This window comes from Malaclemys terrapin, chromosome 3 (genome assembly GCF_027887155.1).
Source record: "Malaclemys terrapin pileata isolate rMalTer1 chromosome 3, rMalTer1.hap1, whole genome shotgun sequence".
NCBI lineage: Eukaryota > Metazoa > Chordata > Testudines > Emydidae > Malaclemys > Malaclemys terrapin.
The window spans coordinates 81546434-81561888 of NC_071507.1; the positions used below are offsets into that span (position 1 = coordinate 81546434).

The 15455-nt window shown below is 38.5% G+C and overlaps 1 protein-coding gene across 2 annotated transcripts in view; it reads right to left on the minus strand.

Annotated features, from left to right (window-relative positions):
• Nucleotides 1–15455, minus strand: part of FAM120B (family with sequence similarity 120B) — an 85555-nt gene that overhangs the window by 20467 nt on the left and 49633 nt on the right. For both annotated transcript variants that reach the window (XM_054023583.1, XM_054023584.1), the window contains exon 7: nt 1210–1416. In XM_054023583.1, coding sequence (XP_053879558.1) covers nt 1210–1416 — 207 coding nt within the window. The remainder of the gene's footprint in view (nt 1–1209; nt 1417–15455) is intronic.

A 15455-nucleotide genomic window follows, 5' to 3' on the forward strand; every position in this document is an offset into this window, starting at 1 on the left:
CTTATGGGAAGACTGCTAAGAAATAAATACTGAAAGATCTTGGCTCCCAGCACTACATCAAGTTGTGCCAGGAAATAAGTACTAATTGTATCTATAAAGCTAACTTTATAATAGCAGCAACAACCAATCACATAAGTTTGTTGGGTTGCCAATGTCCACAGCTAAACTGGCATCTCTAGGGAATGCGTCCGAATCCTTGCCTTTCAAACTGAAAAGTTGGAAAACTATTTTATTAGTCTGGGAGCTCTCTCTGCCATATATGTAGCATAACTAAAAAAAGAAAAAGATATTCAAACTACTCTAAATATTCAAGAGTACAGACTGACTATTTTTCCACAACAGAACTGTTCGCTTAAGGAATGTTTAGACTACAATAAAAGGTGTCTTTAAAAAAAAAAAACAACCTACTGTAGATATGTTAGTTAGTCCACCACCTGTCTGTGACCTGCCAATCTTTTGCAGTTTTAAATTAAATAGGAAAATATAAATGTATTTCTTTAATCTCCCCTGTTGCTGTGAGAAAGGTGCACGCAAACAACAGGAGAAACTCTCAGCCTAATCCAAAACCCATTGAAATAAAAAGAGATTCTCATTGACTTCAATGGCCGATTTGGATAAGGCTGTGTATACCACTCCTGCAACTGACTCAGCTTGGTAAAATCCCTACGCCTGTATGGGATCATGCTTAAGACAGGAGGGGTCCACTCACATAATCAGTTCCAGGATTGGGGCCTAATTGACTACAAAGGAAAAACAGTTAAACTGACTACACACAAAATGCTGTCAAATGTACTAAGTAAGCAAACTGAAAAAGCAGTAAAATAATTTCTCTAATATCTTTATTAAGGAACCTTTATGAATTCCTCTGAAATGTTTATGGCAGAAGTTCTCAGAAACACTTTAATATCAGAAACTGCAACACATTTTGTAATTCTCATTTTTTAAACAGACGACCAATTTTGTATTTTCTTATTGTTTTTGAAGCAGCAAAAAACTATAATAAAAATAAAACTAACCTCTCCAATAGCCTCAACATTAATTTTACTTGTATGGGGGCCACAGGCAGAGGAGGTCAACTAGGGAAGGGGCGGAGGGGAAAAGGTTGAAATGAGACCAATGAAAACCTCCATTTTAAAATAAAAAATATTGATGGGTACAGTTTTTCAAGTAAGAATGTGTGACTTTTGAAAGGGATGTGTATATACTCACATTGCCCTCCAAGAGCTCCTCCAAAGAACACCCTCTGTGTGACTGCTGATATTTCTCTTGAAAAAGTTTTCCATCAAACACCTTCCAGGGCATCAAATCATCCATATTCATTGGAAAGCCACAGGCACTATTGGCCATAATCAAAGTTGTAAGCCCACGAATGAAGAGAGAACCAAGGTGTACAGCTCTGGAATCAACCTGGGCAAGCTGTTGAAATTAAAAACACAGACACCAGAGGATCTAAGTGAACTTCTGAGTGATGATTCCACCATAACACAAACTATACCAAGCACAGGCCATCTCTGCACCAAACAATAAGAATGATTCTTGATGCTGGCTTTAGGCCTGGGGAACTCTGATATTTCTGTCCTCTACCCCCACAGGTGCAAAAGAGCTTTGTAGCATCATCATGTTTATTTGTATATTGCGGTTTTAATTCACTGAAGTAAAAGAATTTGTGAAATTTGTTTACAAGAAATAAGGAGTTCAATAACGCACTCGAGTTTAAAAAATTGATATACTTAAAACTAAAAATTGGCTCAGTGAAAGACCAAAGAAACAAGTAAAGTAAATTATAATCTCTACAATACTCCTTAAATATTAGCAGTTCCCTATAGGGATTCTTTTGGTGTAATTTAAAACTTTAACTGAAATGATTAATTGATTCATAGACTTTTCATAACTGGGTCAAATGAGAAATGTTACCACACTTGATGGAGACCATACAAGCTATAAGATTTGAAGGAGCAGGGTTAATTGTGTTCAAATTGTAGAAATATGTTAAACACTGTAAGACTTCCTCTGCCAGCAGTCCAAAGGTCAAATAATTTCTCTTCAATGTGGATTTCTTCAGAAGAAATACTGGAATGGTAGCGACATCATCTAAAAATACAAAATGAACCTAAAACCTTGCAGCCAGGCAAGGGATTTAACCGGCTGCCATGCCAGAGTACAAAAGCCATAAAAGCTCTGGAGCCAGCAAGGGGACAATTCCCCTGATGTAGGCATCACATGGGCAGGTCGAAGCTGCCTTCTGAGCAATGCCACTTCCACAGGCCCTGGTACAGGAGTCTGCCAGGTGCAGGAGGGCTTCATTCTTGGCAATGCCACCCTTGATAGAACAGCCCATGGAGGTTGCCATAAATTAAGGCAAGTGCCCCGGCTGCACAAGTTACATCAGGGGCTGCACTGGCTCTGAGAGTAGCCCATATTAGGGAGGGCAGAAAGGTGGCTTAAAGCCTCCTTTGTCTACCCTCTATTCCATAGGGCTGTGAGTTCTCTGCTCAAGGTGTAACATAGAATCGCAGCATTTATCACTAACAATAACAGCAACTTATAGCTTGAAGGATCCCAAAGAGATTCAGAAACTATGTATATACAGCACCTCTGAAAAGCACCTACAGAGTGAAGATAACAGTATACAGAACACTGAACCGCATTTGATTTTTACCAAGGGACAGCATAGCAAAACCAAAGAGGCATAGACTCTTTACCGGTCACTTGGAGCAAACCAGGCCTCAAATTTTAAGGTCTCATCCAAAGGATCAACACACAGTAAAGTATAAGAAACATAATGTATCTAGCTCCCTAGGGTGAAGAATTTCTAAGTAATCTCTATTGTTATTCACTAAACTGAAGGATGTTGTGTAATTCAATTAGATGAAATAGAAGTTTACCCAATTCTAATACCATATTCAAGATGAAGAAAAAAAAACCATACAAATCTGGATCATTTAGAACTAAAGTTCTCTCAGTGACATGCCAAGGAAATGAGTATAGCTCCTTGTAATTTTTTTGCACTATATATAATTGTACTTAATGAGATGCACCTTGTCATCTTCAAAATTAAACTTGCTTGATTTGTGATTATTAAATAAGATTTATTAAGAGGGAGTACAAACAGAGAAAAAACACCGATGGGAATCTTCAGGACTCCTTCTGGGGTCAACGGAATTCCTGCTGGGGGAACATCCCAGAATTCTATCATCCTTCAACAAGCTTTTAAGCCCCTTAAATACAATTATTTTGTATTACAGAAGGCTAAGTGTGAGCATAAATCAAATTCCTAGAACCCGAGTTATAAACAGAATGGGAATATTGAACCAAATTAGCTGAATCCCAAAGGCTAACATTGTAATACACTTTACTCCAACCAACTACAATAACATTACCAAAATTTATAATGACACATGCCCTACATAGTTGTTCTATTAATTTTAGATTAATGCCAAAAAAAAAAAAAAAAGGAAAAGAAAAGAAATATTTCAGTATATTTCAGACAGATTCTGAAATGCCATCTTCCCTAGAAGACTTCCCAGTACTAATGTTCAGGAATTTAACTGTAGAACACAAAAATTTTCACAAAGCACAATGAAAATAGCCTTCAATACCTGTCCATGGTTCTCACTATAAACCAGCAGTTTACAATCTTAGTAATAAGAAAGTATCCTATATTAAATGTGATTTTTATTGTATGAGGATTTTACATCTGAGATTTTTTTTGTTCGTTTTCTGAACTAAAATGGGGTACCTGCAGCATACTTATTGCTTTTCTGGTGTGATTCATTCACATCCATTGCTCTCAGAGAACTCATCTTTTCCCTTCCTAATCCAACCCTCCTATTTTGTCTGTTTTACAAACATGGAGAGGAGAATAAATCTCAAGTTGGAGTTGAGAGGTTATTTTACCTTTGTATTTGACACTGTTGCGACTGCTGCTGGAATACTGTGTCCATTTCGGGTGTCCAAAACTCAAGAAGAATGTTGATAAATTGGAAAGGGTCCAGCAAAATGCCACGAGAATGATTAAAGGATTAGAAAACATGTCTTAGACTGATAGACTTAATTAGCTCAATCTATTTAGCTTAGCAAAGAGAGAAGGTTAAGGGGTGATTTGATTACAGTCTGTAAGTACTACATGAGAAACAAATATTTAATAATGGGCTCTTCAGTCTAGCTATAACATCATACAGTGGCTGGAAGTTGAAGTTAGACAAATTTAGACTGGAAATAAGGCACAAATTTTTAACAGTGAGAGTAATTAATCGTTGGAACAAGGGTGTTGGTGGATTCTCCATCACCAGCAATTTTAAAATCAAGATTGGACATTTTTCTAAAAGATCTGCTCTAGAAATTATTTTGGGGAAGTTCTATGGCTTATGTTACACAAGACGTCAGACTAGATCATCACAATGGTCCCTCCTGGCCTTGGAATCTATTAATGAGAGAACTACCTTGTAACCCAAGCTGAACCTGTCCTCACCATGGCTCAGACACACTGTTGGAAAGGTTAAAGGAAGTTCATGCTGCTGTTGATGCAGGTGGACCTGTTTTGAAGGTAGAGGACTTCACTCTCAAGGGATGTCAATCCAGCACCTTTCTTGCATGTTAAAAATAATTGTTTGGGGCTTTTTTAAAAATTACAAATAGAAATCAATATTGACAAGAATGAGGACTACAGTTAGCACAGTGAGTTCTTTATTTTAATAAGCAGGAAATGCAGTCACTCAAGAGTAGAGTTTTTTTCCCCATGTCTGGAAACTAACAAATAAAATGAAAGCACAGTGAGCCTGCAACGAGTCGACACACATGGCAAACCCATGGGGATGCTCACAGCTGCTTGGTGTCAGCAATGCAAAGATGTCACAATGAGGATAAATGGAAAATTCCAAAAGAAAAGACAGGCTTGCCTTTGAGGGCATTACACCCTACAGATTACTTCTTATTGGAAATTGCATTTGTCCTTTTTGTTATTTTTATAAACACAGGACTCCCAAGCATGATGTGAGACAGAGTACTAGGATTCTGCTGCTGCGCCTACCACCAAGTGATAGCATTTGTAGGAAGGATAGGGGAAGTGTGTGAGAACTGCTCCTCCTGCCCCAGCTGCTTGTGCTGTACTCTTGCCACTGCTCTTACCAGCAGCAGCTTCCCACCCCATAATATTTTGGGGAAAAGATTATTTTCCCAATTTACCAACATTAATTGAAGATTTAAAAGTGAACTTAGAGTTCATTCACTTTTTTTAATCACTGTAATTGAGGTTGTTGACACTGCTCTTAGGGGGCCTATTCCTGAGCCATGCTGTATATATAATCTAACTTTAAAAAGAGATAAGAAAATATTATGATACCCAGGATCAGTAAGATGGAACACTCATTTGGTCAACTTGAGAAATCTGATCTCTGTTGCCATCTCAGATCTTTTTCTGATCTACAGACACAAGCCTTGATCCTGCAAATTGTTGCCGTGGGCAGATACCAGTGTCCATCTGGAGCGCCACAGACTTCAGAACTGGGATCTGCATAGGAGCAGGGGTGCTCACATTGAGCAGGTTGTGGGCTGAGAGCCATAGATTGTAGATCTTTCTGAAGTTATTCTAAAGATTTTTTGGCTGATTTGCCCAACCTGTTTGGGGAGGAGGGGAGAGTCTTTGATTTGGAATGTATACTTCCAATTCAAACTGTATCAGCCTATTGAATTCCCGAACCAAGTGCTAGTGTCACAGAGGTAACTACTGATAATGAGACTGTCCGGGGGAGGGGACAGAAATCTGCTGATCAATGTGGAGCTCATTACTTTTGAAGTTCAAGCTCAGAAAAAATAGTCACATGTGTAAGGAAATTCATCCGTATGTGATTGACATGTCTAGATCAACTCAATTAAGGAAACAAAACAGAATTAGTTTATTAAATGTAGTGCAGACATAGCAATATTTTCATCAGCCAAGTTAACAGTAGTTTTTAGATGGTGGTCAATATTTTCTTATTCAGATTTTGAGGATGCAAACATGGCTTTAGATTTTTGGGGCCAGATTTTCAGCTCTCAGCTTCTTCTTACCTGGATATACGCAACCATATTCTGCAGGTGCAAATTCTTGCCCATGCACTTCAAAAACTACTATATGTGTGCATACAAGTTATAAAATATGAACTCACAAAATGCATTTACTTTAATGGGTTCTGTTGATGCAAATTCTAACACATGCGTGTGCAGATTTTAGCATTTTTAAAGTGCAAGGGCAAGTGTTTGAACATGCACAATGTGGCTGCATGTATGATCACGTAAGTGAGGCTGGAAAGAGTCCTAGCTGAGACCAAGAAGATATGATGGGAATATTTCATTATTTTACAATCATTTACCTGACTTAATTAACTGTTTAACAGAACTTCATTGCATACATATTAATATTATGTAATTGTGCATGTTGATTGGCTACTTTAATGGGATTGTAACATTTTATTCTATTCAGGTTTATACTATATCCATCATGGTGGTATAAGAATAAATTATGGTTTATTTTCTACACTGAAACAAGCAGAGGTCTAGTATTTGATTTAGTGCATTTATCTTTTCCTTATCTTGTGTTTTCTTCCTCTTGGCTTGGTAGGGTATAGGCCACATGTTGCCTATACACTATTTTTAAAATTAAATACACATTTAAATAAACAAGAGATTACAAAATTACCTGAATAGTCTGTAGCTTTTATTCATATTTTAGGGACATGAAAGCATTGCCCATAAAGCAGCATGCTTCTATCTATATACAAAAGAAAATTCAACAAAAGACATCATTCAAACAGATTCCAGGACAGGTTAGTACTTGCTAATTCCTGATTAAATCAATCAATACAAGAGCAGTAATTAAAACAAATGAAATCTGATCCAAGTAGCTTAAACTGCTGGAACTCAAACCAAATGATGGTGATCGGAATCTGAAGCTATCACTTTTCTAAACAAACTGGTTCTTTTAGATTAATCTGTGCTCGACCAGTATACTATTAGAGCAGTGATTTTCAACCTGTGATCTGCGGACCCCTGGGGATCCACAGACTATGTCCAAGATTTCCGAAAGGGTCTGAACCTCCATTCAAAAATGTTAAGAGGTCCACAAATGAAACAAGACTGAAAACCACTGTACTAGAGTTTCCGTTCTATTTTGCCACTTATGAAAGATTACCGCCTATCCTGTGTTTCCAGCTCATCTCTAACATAAGTCATTCTATATTTAACTGTACTGAAAATATGCTCAGGCAACAAATACAGTGAAGTAGATTATATCTTAAAACTTGCATTAAAGAAAAGCAAAACTTAACTTTGCTCTTCATGGAAATTGCTGGGAGGATAAACACAAATCATGTTTAAAGTACAGATAAACAAACTCTACCAACTGATACCAAGGAGACAACCCTTACTATAGTTAAAGTCTCAACACTGGAAAACACCACAGAGAACAAATTTTATGAGTGTTAATATGAAGTTAATCTTCCCCTGACAGAGGCTTTATTTGCACTTGGAATTCATCCTAGTTCCCATCAGCGCAAATCCCTAGTGTAGACTGGCATAGCTGAAATAACCAACACCTGTGGTGAGGCAACTTGCCTTGTTTTCAAGCAGAGAGAAGCTACAATGGTGTGCATGGCGGTTTGCCCTATCTACACTAGGGGTTTACATCAGTGCTGTGTTACAATACTGGTTGGCAACCCAGGGCTGAAATTCCACGAAGACAGGTATGAGAGAGTCAAGTAGTCACTATCCACCTGAAAAAATTCTACTGCAAACTGCAAATCACTTGGTAACGGAGATAAAGATGGCACAAGGGAACTTCAGATCTGAGTATCTATGGCCTTATCTACACAAGGTTGTTTATTTTATTTATTTATTTATTTTTAGTTAAGATATCCTACTGTTGTTTCCATTGCATCAGCTCCACAGTAGAAGCAGACAAGACTTCTGTGGCCACCAGAACAGTACCATGACATGTAAAGCTGGTCTGAGCAGAGTCTGATGACCCATGGCCAGGTCCTCAACTGATGAAAACTGATGTAACTCCATTGAAGTCAATGGAATGATGCCAATTTACACCATCTGAGGATCTGGCCCATGGCACTTTAAACACCAATGGCTGCCTGGAGCCTTGTCTATACCAGTGGGAGCACTGATAAAACTGAACCAGGGATAGCAATGGTGGGAAATTTTAGTGTAGACACAGCCTAGACAAGATGGTAACTTTAGTTGGCATCAATCAGCTTTATGCAACAGATTGTTGAAAGAGTTATATTTCACCTGCTTCCTTGGCTTGGCTGAGTGAAAAAAGCCAGTATTTTGGAAACACGCTTATGGTGTGTTCTGATAAAAGACTACAGCTTAAGCTAAGCTCTTCCTGCTTAGACAAGGTGGGTGCAAAGGCAGCGTGACTGAAAAGAGAAGGAGGTCCCTGTGCAGGCATCTGGTGGGACAGAAAGCTAGAAAAACCAGTTCTTAAATGTTCCTAATACTTCCCAGTAAATATTTAACAGTAAACAGCCCAACTGTTTGGTGTTTATATTCTAAGGAAGGTTTATTTACTGGGTTTTACTGGCAGGTTGGTGTAAATGGATACTTCTGTTGAACAAAACTGCTATTTACATTAAGCCAAAAAACACAGAAGTGAACCTAAACAAAGCTTCAAATATTGCTTTACCTTTGGGTGTTCTATAAAAAATGAATATCAAAACAAAGCAAGAATCACACTACAAATATGGTACTGTTTATTAAAAACAACCAGTTAAAATTAATTCTAGAGTTCATAAAAACTTTGCTTTTAGTTTCTGATTTCATGATCAAAAATATGTCTTCCTCAGAGAGCTCCCTCTCAGATATACCATAAGTACTTATTATAAATAGGATTTACTGCAGTTGAAAAAGGAAGATGTTTGCTAGTACCCAAAAAAGGAAGATGTTTACTGGGCTATCTTGATTATCACTTCAAAAGTTTTTTTCTCTTACTTAATTGGCCTCTCAGAGCTGGTAAGACAACTCCCACCTGTTCATGCTCTCTGTATGTGTGTATATATATCTCCTCAATATATGTTTCACTCTATATGCATCCGAAGAAGTGGGTTGTAGCCCACGAAAGCTTATGCTCTAATAAATTTGTTAGTCTCTAAGGTGCCACAAGTACTCCTGTTCTTTTTGCTAGTACCCAGTTCAACTCTAGAAACTCAATGTGATAATATAGTGTAATGGACAATATCAGGGCTTTCAGAGCTTTTATCAGAAAAGATATAAATATGGGTTCTTTTCCTTTTCCACTTGTATTATAATTGTAGAATCAAATCTTGCTCAGCTCTGATCCAGAATTTGTATTGGGTTAGTGATAGTACAAAACACATCTATATAATATTTGCATAAACTTTCACAGATAACTTAAATAGGCAAACCATCTGTTTAACTGTCACACACCCAGAAGCCATACCCATAAAAAAGAGCAGATTCACTCCGTATTTAATGTATTTTACACTCTCTCTCAATGGGCACTCTTCTGTACCTTCTGAAAGCTTATCATGGAACACCCTCACCCACTATACACACCTTATTGCACCTGCTTGCTAACAAAAATTACAGTTAATATTTTACTGGGGCTTTCATTATAACCTTCCCTGCCCCATGTTCTATATGTTATGATTTTTTTTTCTTTTTCAATGCTTGGTCTCAGCCCAAAGTTTGGTTCTGTTTTGTTTTGACTGCAAAAAATTCATTTGTCCCTTACTGAGTCATGAAAACACGGGAGAAACAAAAAACACTACACCCCTTTTTCCACTATAAAAACATCCACTATCTCCTCTTTTTTTCAGCTCCAATAACATCCTACTACATGCTTCAAAGACTAACATTCTCCCCTCAAAGTAAAGTATTTTCTTTGCTATACCTTCCAAACACAGGTATCGCACTCCTTAATTCAAACCATAACTTTCATCATAAGGCCTTGGAGACCCTGCAGTCATCTTTTATACTGAAAATTTTGTTTTCTTCAGCATCTCCCTTGTATTCAAGACCGTATCTCATCACTTCTAAAACTAGAGGCTGCATGTGCCAATATTGTATCTTGATCCTTCCTCCCCTTCTGAAATTCTTTTTCATGCCTTATTTTAACAGTTTTTGTCTTGCTCAATCATAGGCCTTGTCTACACTAGAATATTTTACCAGCAGCAGTTCTACTGGCATAGCGATTTGGATGTTCACATTTGGCTGTTTTTAATGGTACAGTATGACCTTACATCATCGTATTGGGAAAAGACAAGGCCCTGTGGGTATGCATCCCAGTGTCCCCCAGCACCACTATCTGATGCACTGAGTTGTGGGAAATTTTTGCAGTGCAGGGCCAGCTTTAGGCCGATTCCCCAGAATCGCGCCCCGCGCCAGGGCCCCGCACCTTAGGTGCCTTTTTAATTATTTTTTTAATTAATCCGGCGGCGGTCCGCTCCGGGGGTCTTTGGCAACATTTAGGCGGCGGGGGGTCCTTCGGTGCCGCCAAAGCCCCAGACCGCCACTGGGTATTCGAATCGGGCCCCGCAGTTCATAAAGCCGGCCCTGTTGCAGTGTATAGTGAGGCTGCTTTCAGGGAATTGTGGGAATTTGGGATTTGCTGATAAAACTTTCCAGTTTAGACCAGGTAATAATATGTAACCAAGATTGGAACCTAGCAAGCTATGGTTTCTCTCATGCCTACCTATACTTATGATTAAGTGTCTCAACATATTACAATTCTCTTTTCTATGATTTTAAAAATCTACTTTCTAAGGCTCCAGCACCCCTTGACTTCAAAGTGAGCTGGATCAAACACTAACTGGACATCCAGGAAGATCTACAACTCCAGAAAACTGAATCATATTGTTTTGGCAACTGGTGCTAATGTCATGTGTGTTATGAAATGGCTGATGTCTAAGCTGTCAAGATGAAACTCTCCTTGCACCCAACCCGTTGTGAAGGGGATTGCATGAGGTAAAGCACCCCTTGCCTAGGATGTCAAACTTTTTCTGAAGTTTGTTTGTATTGCAAAGCACCTACACAAAAGGAGCGTTGACACCCAGGCTCACCTTTCTAGGCTACGTTGTCCAAAATTAGCAGCTTTGGGCTAGTTGATTTCCCAGAAGACATGTCCATGAGTTGAAGGAGGAAAAGGAAACTGTGTTCATGCTATGAGATCCCAGATTCCAGGAGAGTCTAGAGACCCAAGACAACTGCTCCTTGGGACAGGGCAGTGGTGTCTTAGATGAGGTATCTGCAAAAGGGAGTTGCCTGTGTACAGCTTTTGACCACCTCTGTTCAAGAAATCAAGACTTGTGTACATTTTGTAAATAAATTACAGCAGAAAACACCTGACTCCATATCACCAATTTCTCCTCCAACGGGAAACCTACTTGCAAAATCTCCTTGGCAAAGGAGCTACAGCACTTCTATGCTCTGAATTCCTGTCGCTGAATTCAATTCATAACTGCATCTTAGGTTTTTATTATTTCTCCACAGTCTTGCTTCCACCTACATTGCTGACCTCATATACCACTTTCTCCTCTACTACCCCACTTCTTCAACCTTGGGCTCTACAACATCTTCTCCTCAGATGTTTTCTATAGCTAGAAGTTGTTGCCTCACTTGTGTTGCTCGTGATGAACTCTCTGCTACCCCATGATTCACTCTCTCTATGCAAATCTAGAAGTAAATATTTACTGCTTCCATTCATTCTTTTCTTCCTGGAAATAGCATGCACTATTGCTTACTTATAATACAGCCATTTTAAAATGTCACTTCTTTTTCTCTGTCTCTGTACTTATTGTCCTTTTGTGCATGTATAAATTGCTGTACCTTACTCAATACAGAGCTCACTCTCTAGTTTACTCTCAGTGTAAAATGATTCATATGTGCCTTCTACAAAAATGAATTATACTGAATGTATGATACATATGCTACACGGACCAATATGGAATGGAAAAGTAGCAAATTTAGGAATGAATATTGGTCTCTGTGTGTGTGTTTTTATATATTTTAATTAAACATCTAAAACAGGGGTCGGCAATCTTTCAGAAGTGGTGTGCCAAGTCTTCATTTATTCACTCTAACTTAAGATTTTGCGTGCCAGTAATACATTCTAACGTTCTTAGAAGGTCTCTTCTATAATATATAAGTAAACTATTGTTGTATGTAAAGTAAATAAGGTTTTTAAAATGTTTAAGAAGCTTCATTTAAAATTAAAATGCAGAGCCCCCGGACTGATGGCCAGGACCTGGCAGTGAGAGTGCCACTGAAAAAAATCAGCTGGCGTGCCGCAGGTTGCCTACCCCTGATCTAAAACAACCACATTGGCAAACCCTCACCTGTTTGGGGCAAGGAACTGGAGAAAAAAACTCCACATAGGTTGTTTGGAGTAAGGAAGACTACATCAGCTCTCAGAGAAGTGACCATAAACAGAAAATGCAAGGAAATTAATGCTGTGATTTAAATATGGCTGTTTTAAATGTTCTGCAGTGTCACCAGTATGTTAGTATGAGTTAAAAATGCAAGTGCAAATAGGAAAGAGGTTAACTTGGACTTCTTCCTCATTCATAATTTTAAAGACTTACCTTAACATGGATTGGTGTGGCTCTTCAAAGCAAAACCACACTGCAATGGGTGGAACTTTGAGTCAGTGTTTGGCTCCTTAGGAGCTTTGCTGAGGAAATAAGGCTATGTCCACACTACAAGCACTATAGATGCACTACTGTAGTGCTGCAGCTATACCACTCTAGCACTGCAGTGTAGACACTTGCTATAACAACCAAAGGGGTTTTTCTGCCCCTGTAGTAAATCTACCCCTCAAGAGGCGGTAGCCAAGTTGATGGAAGAATTCTTCTGTCGCTGCAGCGGTGTCAATACTGGGGTACAGGGTTGGCTTAAGTGAGTGACTTAGCTAGGTTGACTGAGGCCTGGTTTACACCTCAAATCTAAGTGTCTCACCTACATTCAAGCCTAAGGAATTGCTTGACTGATTATATACAGATGTCCTGGGGAAACTGTTATATATTTATAACATATTCTAGAAAGAATGCCTATCCACACATTAGGTGACCTTGCTATAACTTAAAAATGCATCATTATGTGGAGGTGCTGAATTGTGTTCATTGTAATGATGTCAGATAAAAAAAAACAATGTCAAACTCAATTAAGCTGTTAACTGTAATGTAGATGTGGCCATGGATCGTTGGAAGAGATAACACCCACTAAAAAGGATTGCCCAGTGGTTAGAGCACTAGCCTAAGATTTGGGAGACCTAGGTTTGAATCCCTTCTCTGACACAGATTTCCTGTGTGATCTTGGACAAGTAACTTAGTCTCTCTGTGCCTCATAATAGCATTTCCCTATCTCCCGGGAGTTTTGTGGGGATAAATACATGAAAGATTGTCAGGGACTCAGATACTATGGCAAGAGGCAGGGGCATATAAGTACCTAAAATAGATAGATAATTTCAGTTTTCACCCTCATATATGGAAAGCCATTTTACTCTTCTTGCAAAACCGAAGTCCCATAGTACAGGCAAACATCAAATAAAACAGTCACAAAATAAAGAGGGGAAAATAGCAATGTAAAGAAAACCCCTTTTAAAGTTATTTAATATTAATAATACTTGGCATTTTTCAAGTCCAAGATCAGATTATTAATTAATACCAATAAATATTTTAACCATTTCAAATGGGCCAACAGAGGAAAAGAGAAGTTAAATGACTTCACCAAAGTCACAAATCAAGTCAGAAACAGGAAGAGAACACAAAAGTTTTGTTTCCCAGCTCTGTACTATTACCTAGTAAATAATACTCCCAACTAGCAACATATTTCACAGAGAAAAGGTGAGCAAAGATGTTCATGGTTATTCTGGCTGTCTTTGACATCTTTAAGGTAACAAGTCCATGAAACACATTCCAGCACATCCTACAAAGCACTGCAACTGTAGGCATTACAATTTATTTTATCTTTGCCACCCACCTACAAATGACTTGTTAGGATGTTATGCAAAACATTTTTGGTTCTCCTCAGCTTCACACAACCATCTGCTTTTGCAGTGAAATCCTGGGCAGATATGAAACTAGCATTCCTGGTCATGCAAAACAATGGACATGCTGACGGGTGCAAGGAAAAGAAGATGACAGGCAGTTGCGTGTGCCACTGCTTACTTAATACAGGCTCCCTTCTCCTTCAGAGGCTCCGCCCTCTGGGCAACACGTGCCACTTAAGGACACAGGTCAGCTCTTAAACATGATGGAGTGCAGCCACACCTGAGCCAGGCAAACACATTATCTCCAACCTTCATACATTTCCCCTCTCCTTTAACAATCACCTTTCAAGACAACAAAACTATTTCTTATTATGAACAAATGTAGACTATGATCAATATAAAACTGGCTGGATCATGTCAGTCCACACCAGAAATTAGTATTTCCCTTCCATGTTAAAAGTTACCCCTGATTCTTTTATAGTTGTATTCAGTGATGTTGTAGCCATGTTGGTGCATGATATTAGAGAGACAAGCTGGGTGAAGTAATATATTTTATTGGACCAACTTTTGCTGGTATGAGAGACAAGCTTTCAAGCTGATACAGAGCTCTTCTTTTAAGACAAGAGCAGCTCTGTGTAAACTTGAAAGCTAATCTCTCTCACCAACAGAAGTTGGTCCAATAAAAAATATTACTTCACCCACTTTGTCACTTCTATAGTTGTCAGTTTCTGTTAAGCAACCTTTTGGGAGGGGTTTTATTCTCCTTTCTCTGGTGCTTTGCCAGCAGGAATCAGGAAGACTTTTCCTATATATAATGTTCCATACTATTACAGAGTATGGCTTGCATCCACATGAAAGTAGCAATAATGATCCTATCTAACATTTCCATGTCTTTTATCCTGAAAGATCCTAAAAAACATTTACCAAATTATTCACAGAATGGAAATACTTCACAACTGAAATGCTGCTATTAGCCAGGTGAACAACCAGGAAACAAGCAGCTACATCATAGTAGAGGAAGAAAATATTTTGGCCCACGATTTCAGGGAAAACGCATTCCCCTATGAAAAATACAAAAATATATTTAAGGTCCACAAAGGGAAGACAAATCCTCAATTTTAAGGACTTGCTCCAAAAATTGGCACACTGGTACACTGCACAGAACTAAATGCATCTACCTCAAAATGATGAAGGGCTGAGTCCACCCTTCTAAATTTGTACCTGTGCTTCCAGGGAGTATAAATATTTCAATGCTGATATCTGGACCTATGACAGACTGGATACTGTCCATCAAGAAATTATTTTATATCTGTAAATAAATGATATAAGAATGTGTGGGGATGGCATACTCTGATTACATTAAATCAGAAAAAGCAGAGGCATCTGACAGAAAGCAACAAGGTGGAGAGAGAGAATGCTAATGTACCTTTAAAGATTAATGTATCAGATTGGGCTAACGAAT